The sequence below is a fragment of the Echinops telfairi genome, unplaced genomic scaffold, assembly GCF_000313985.2.
Source record: "Echinops telfairi isolate 266 unplaced genomic scaffold, ASM31398v2 ScPeMD7_38;HRSCAF=143, whole genome shotgun sequence".
Taxonomy (NCBI): Eukaryota; Metazoa; Chordata; class Mammalia; order Afrosoricida; family Tenrecidae; genus Echinops; species Echinops telfairi.
The window spans coordinates 1449307-1456004 of NW_022103936.1; the positions used below are offsets into that span (position 1 = coordinate 1449307).

Genomic DNA, 6698 nt, shown 5'->3' on the forward strand with positions numbered 1-6698 from the left:
GAGGCGGAGGCTCTGGCGCGTCCCTCACCTCAGCCTCTGCCTGAGCCGGGGGCAGGCCCGGCGGGCGGCCGGGGTGGCTGGAGTGGGGTCCGCTGCCCGAGGATGGGAATTCTCTTCACCAGGATATGGAGACTGTTCAATCACCAGGAGCACAAAGTTATCATTGTTGGGCTGGATAATGCAGGGAAAACTACTATTCTTTACCAATTTTCTATGAATGAAGTTGTGCATACATCTCCTACAATAGGAAGTAATGTAGAAGAGATAGTGGTTAATAATACGCGTTTCCTAATGTGGGATATTGGTGGCCAAGAATCTCTTCGTTCTTCCTGGAACACTTACTATACGAACACTGAGTTTGTAATAGTTGTTGTGGACAGTACAGACAGAGAAAGGATTTCTGTCACTAGAGAAGAACTCTATAAAATGTTAGCACATGAGGACCTAAGGAAAGCTGGATTGCTGATTTTTGCTAATAAACAAGATGTTAAAGAATGCATGACTGTAGCAGAAATCTCCCAGTTTTTGAAGCTCACTTCTATTAAGGATCACCAGTGGCACATCCAGGCATGCTGCGCTCTTACTGGCGAGGGACTGTGCCAAGGACTTGAGTGGATGATGTCACGACTTAAGATTAGATGATCTCTACTGACCTCGTCTTATATGGACTTTGTGTAAACGAAGTGCTGGACTTTACCTGAAAGCTGCAAAAATTAATGGTTTAGATATATTTATAATAAACGGATTCAAACTTTTTCTATAAGAAGAAAAACTAAGACCACTTATTTGGGGGAGGAAAAAAAAGACGACAAAGTCTCACCTTTCAATTTGCTTTTTCATTAGTTCTTCCAAAGTAAGGTCTTCAAGCTGTGATTGACTTTTTTCCCCTCATAATCAATCCTCTCAGGACCTTGGGTAGCCTCTGGTAAGTACAAAGGAGAGGAAGACATTTTTAACTTTGAGAACTATGTTTTCAATACCACCCTCCCTAGTTGATCGCTGTTCTCTTGTTCCATTAAGTCGAAGTACAAATCAGCACAGATACTGTTTCCGATATTTTAAAATGTAATGTTGCTTTTGGAAAGTATTTTACATAAGGTTGTGTGTTTTGTGTATATACCTCAAGTTCAAGTTAATAGCATTGACTTATGTTCTAAAGAATTTTTGTGAATAACAAAAAATGATAACATCTTTAATCATAACCATAATAACATGCGTGTTGACATTGGTGTTGTGTCATTTTGTACTTCTCCCCTTATGTTCATTGTGTTATACTGACCAATCTCCAGAATCATTGAGCTCCTTTGAAAGGAAATAGAAAAAGTAGTGGAAGACAGCTTGAAATTGTGTACATGTTTTCTTGTTGATCAAATAGTGAATAGAAACATGCTGTACAGCTGAGTGAATATAGATCGAATGTATTAAATCCCAATGGGCAGAATTACAATGATCAAATTATTGCTTTTATTGGTTCATCGTCACTTAGGTTATTGAATAAACTTAACCCATTAAAAAAAAATCCATGATCAGAATAATGGGGTGGGTAACTATTGTCAGGTGCATGGAGTCAGGTCTAACCCCTAGTGCTCCTATGCACAACAGCATGAAACACTGCATGGTGGTAACTAAAATTCTGAGCACTTGATTTGCAGAAGTCTATGGAAGACAGTGAAAGCCCAAAATTCATTTATGGAACTCCCGCATGCATTTAGCTTCTATTGAATTCCATAGGCTCACTGACCAAAGATATGAATAGTCTTGCACACAGACAGGGTGCATTGGAAAGTGGATTACTGCAGATAAGAGTTCAGTTACCATTTTAAAACCCTGCCATTTGTTTCCTCTTTTGACTCATTTAAAAATATTTCTACTTTTTATTATTTTTGCTTTATTTAGGGTTGAGGTTTTCCTGTGCTTTATTTTGCTGCAGTTAATATCTTTTTGTATCATTTTCTTTATATTAAATTAGGATAGGTTAAATATAGAGAGACAGTAACTAGATTAATAGTTCCTTAGGGCAGGTTTTGGTGATGAATGCATAACTCTTTTTTAAACACCTTTTAATATATTTAAACCATTAAATTGTATGGTATGCAAATTATATGTCAATAAAACCTTACAACTTTTAAATTGTCAATCTCTTATTTTCTTTGGAAATCAACATTTTCTCTTATAATCTAATATTAGAGCATCACATCTACTATATCCTTGTGCCTTACTCAAAATTACAACATGAGTGCTGGATTTTTAATATTTGTATTTATCAACTGTATCCTGAGATGTCACAATAGGCATTCTAGATCACTACCAACTTTCTTAATAAGTGTACCCACTTCTCATCCCCACTTTGTCCCTAGAATAAGGTGACAATAAACAGGTCAATTGTTCTACTTTAGTATATATTCCACAGGTGATGAGGAAAATTTTCTTTTCTCGACTTAAAAAGGAGAAGATTACTTTCCCTTTCTGAAAGAATGTCATTGGAAACTTAATCGGCCTGAAGTTTACACCTACATTTTGGGTATGGAAGGATATAAGATCTTTTCAGGAGCCATATAGCACCATATATCTTAGATTTTAGGACTTAGAAATGTTTCCAAGTTCTCATTCCTCCCGGAAATGTGAAATGTTAGTATCTAAAGACAGAGATGCTCCAGGCTTTCTTGTAATTGAGGAACTTAATCTAGGTGCCTAACCTGGCTTGTAAACCTTTAGCCCTCTGGGAGAAGTGAGATATTTTATTATCTTTTCAGATAACAGCAACTAAACAAATGGACACGGATCTAATTCTCATGATATGTGAAGAGTAAAATATCTCTCTTTTTTCTCAACAGTTTTACTGGCAAATAATTTACATATAATAGAATTTAACAGTTCAATCAGGCAAACATATCAATGGGGAGTTAAATATTTGTTGAGGCAAAAGCCATTGTTATTTATGTTACATGCATTTCCCTGTCTCAGAAGGTTAGGGCTTGGTTGTTATATTTCCTTAAAGACACATTTAGCTACAGTCTTATTTTTTATCTACTTGGACCCAATATTTATTGAGAACTATGTATTGTTAAAATTAAATTTTAGACCGATGGACTAGCTCAGGGCTTCTGATCTTGAATGAACACATGAAATAACCTTGGGAATTTTGTTAAAATGAAGACAAATATATTCTGGCTTAGCAGGTCTATGGTGAGTCCCAACATTCTGTTTTTCTAATAAGCACTCCATTGATGCCAAAGCTGTTGGTCTTCAGATCACACTTGGCATAGTAAGGCTGCAGTCAGCCTCGCTACATAAAGAGTTGTATTATGGCTGTGAAATCTCTGAGCTGAAAACTGAAAACAAAACCACAACCAGAATGAAATCACTCATCTCTATATTTTCCTGGCTAGGAAACAAGGAGCAAGAATAAGTTGTGTAACTGTAAAAAGTCTAATTGACAAAAATTGTGTCATATATATATTTATAACAATGGCCCAAAAGAGTAACTGCTGAGGCTGCTTGTATATATCAAAAAAACCTCATGGGATTTTATTTCATAGGTTAGAGGTTCAGTGCCATGGTTTCATGGGATATCCCAATTAATTGGCTTAATAACATGTGTACTCCCTTTGTTCTACCTAGTAGTTCGATGTGTTGTATCTGGGCTTTTAAAACTATACAAACACCCTCAAAAGCAGAGCAATTGGTTTATATTCTCCTGGAGCAACATAGAAAGGAGAATTAGCAATAGGAAGAGTGTATGAAATGTGTGTGGCTAATTACCTCCATGAACCTAGAAGAACTGAATGATGCTTGCTTATTTTACTGAATATTTTGATCAAAGATTTCACATTGAACTACTAGGTAGAACAAAGGGACTACACATGTTATTAAGCCAATTAATTGGGATATCCCATGAAACCATGGCACTGAACCTCTAACCTATGAAATAAAATCCCATGATCAGAAGAATCCTGATCAAAAAGTGGAAAATATAGAAAGTTTCCTAATTTTCATGGACTCTAGACTTTCAGAGCCATGGAGAGTGAACTCCTGACACTTTGAGATAATCTTTAAAATTTAAACCAAAATTATTTTCCAAAATCTCCTTAAAACCAAACAATAGCTCAGATTACTAGTAAATAATGTCTTCTTTGAGAATTATGCTCTTTTAAGTCCTCTCTACAGGGGATCACATTGACAATAACAACTCAAAAGAATAGAAGCTTTAGGGAGATGTAAATTTATGTTAAAGGACAAGGAATAACCCCAGAAAAGGAGGGTCACAGTGAATATATAACTCAAAGAATATAATCAATATCATGAAATAATACATGTAGAAACATGAATCGGTGTATGCTTTGCTGTGTATATTCTTAACAACAACATACAATAAATAAATTATATTAAAAATCAAGTGTTGGGAAAAAGGTGCCAGTTGGTAAAATGGAAGAGCGGTGATGGAGAAGATACAGCGGATTTAAAAGGAGCCTCACTGCAGATGTGTAATGCAGTGGCAGGGGATAAGAAGGGGCCAAGTAAACAAGAGTAAATGAGAGAAGGGAGAACACAGAAAACATTAATGTCATCTGACATAGTTGGTCTTTGTTTCATTGAGTTAATGGACTACCAAATGCTACCTTTGCTGGACTTCTGAAGAATGTGAGCCCCTCAAAATTTCTTGTACTCAATATATTTTTTTAAATGAGGGAGGTGGAAGATACCCTGATAATTGGAAAGACATTGGCTCAGCCTATGCATAGTCTGAATATCAATTATTTCCTTTTATGATTGTTTTGGATGTCCACTGTTGCTATACTACATTTGAGAAATTCTCTCTCAAGGAATGTCATAAAAGAAAAATATTGCAGAAATCAGAATACATACAATTATAAAGAAGCCCGTCCTACACAAAAATATATTTAATTTTCTTGTAAGTTTGCTTGTACTACAATAATTCCCAGCATTTGCCCTGTCAAAGCCTATTCACAATTGTATTTATTTTTTAGTTAGTACAGACTGTTTCAGCAGTATTTTCAGAAAGAGAAAAGATGATACTGAGTAAAGATGATAAAGTATCCATGAGCAAGATTTTCTACTTCTGGACTTTGTTGTTTGGGAAAGAAAGGAAAGTGTCCTGCCAAGGTCTTTCACAAGCTGTTTCTCAAGCAACAGTGAAAGTCAGAGCATCTACCTGCCATATGCTCTGCTTGTAAACGAATATGCTGAAGCAAACTATTTAAGTGAGTAGCTTGGCAGGCATCAACATTTACAGGGCTCATGAGTTTCTGGTCTAATGACACAACCAAAAAAGAAAAATACAACAAATGAAAAAGTGGCATATTTTTAGTCTGTGCACTGAACTAGAGAAAAGATACTTTCATTTCTCAACTTTAAAAATGTTTTACAATGGCTCTGTTTCTAAGAGACCACAAAGTTATTTCAAAAGTAAGTTATCATTTCGACAGGTAAGAAATTAATTTGTCTGCAACTAAACCACATATGTGGTTGCCATTAATTGAAAAACTATACAGAAATACAACTCAAGACTACCACTTACAGTCTAAAATATACATGCTGCTTTACTTTAAAAAATAATTTTCCCAGTAATATTATTTATAATCTGATGTCATCTATGTGATCTTTTGTCTTATGTGAGCTGTATTTTGAGTGCATTCATGATAGCAAAAAATAAATGCAAAATAACAGTGAATACTATTTAAATGAATCTTAAATCTTATTAAAAATGTCATTTGTGTATCTCTCCCACAGGAGCAATAAAAACTTAATTTAGTCTAAATTATTTTGACCTTCTCTAGTAGCTTCTGAATTGCTTAAACCTGTAGAAATGTTTAGAACATTATACTTTAATGACTTAAACAACTCTATATCTGACCCTACACAGGAAGAATAGATTTGGAAATTTCTTATAAGATGTTTTTAGTGTTCCATATAATGGCACACAAAAGACTTCTCAATCAATATCTATATAATAATTCTGGATTATTGTAACAGTGGCCTGCTTACTGCTGTTTCACCAAAGGTATGTAAATTCTGTCTCTTAATAATTCTTACATAGAAAATTTCAAGCCCCTCATTCCTATGAGGATGTTGATCACTTCAAAAGATAATGAAGCCACCTTGAAATTTTGAAATTTAGTTCAAACTTGTTAATATTCTATATCCACTTTAAGGACTGAAGACGTGTAAAGTAAATTTGGTAAATGACCAATATAATTTTGGGTTTGTAAGTATCACAATAAGTTCTGGCTTTTGAAAGCTTTGGTATTTAAGGGAAAATTCTAAATAAAACTGAACACAGGAAAATGATTTTCTGTCCAGCTTGAAGAATATCAATTGACTTGAATTGACATAGTGTGGAATTTGACAATAAAGCATCCACAAGAAACCTGGCTTGCCCTGCTGTGGGTCACTCCCAGGCTCACAAATATTGTGGAATCGGATTCCAAGGAGACAAGGCCTTTACCATCTACAATACACACATCAGTTCATCCCCAGACACACATATTCTCAATTTGCTCTCTGCCAAACAGCTATGAGCCTTAGGAAAACTCTAACTGATCTGATTTTCAGCCTCATTTGTCCTTGGGAATCATGAATTTGATTAAATTTAGGGTGACTTTATGTATTTAGTATCTTTGCCTTGTGTTTTATTCTCTCAGCAATTAATTCAATAAAACAGGGTTTTCATTCTTACT

At 35.0% G+C, this 6698-nt stretch overlaps 1 protein-coding gene across 1 annotated transcript; it reads left to right on the forward strand.

Annotated features, from left to right (window-relative positions):
- Nucleotides 1–58: 58 nt before the first annotated feature.
- On the forward strand, nucleotides 59–1223 carry LOC101640770 (ADP-ribosylation factor-like protein 5A). Its single transcript, XM_013008476.2, has one exon. The coding sequence runs from the start codon at nucleotides 103–105 to the stop codon at nucleotides 640–642; it is 540 nt and encodes a 179-aa protein (XP_012863930.1). The 5' UTR covers nucleotides 59–102; the 3' UTR covers nucleotides 643–1223.
- The last annotated feature ends 5475 nt before the right edge of the window (nucleotides 1224–6698 follow it).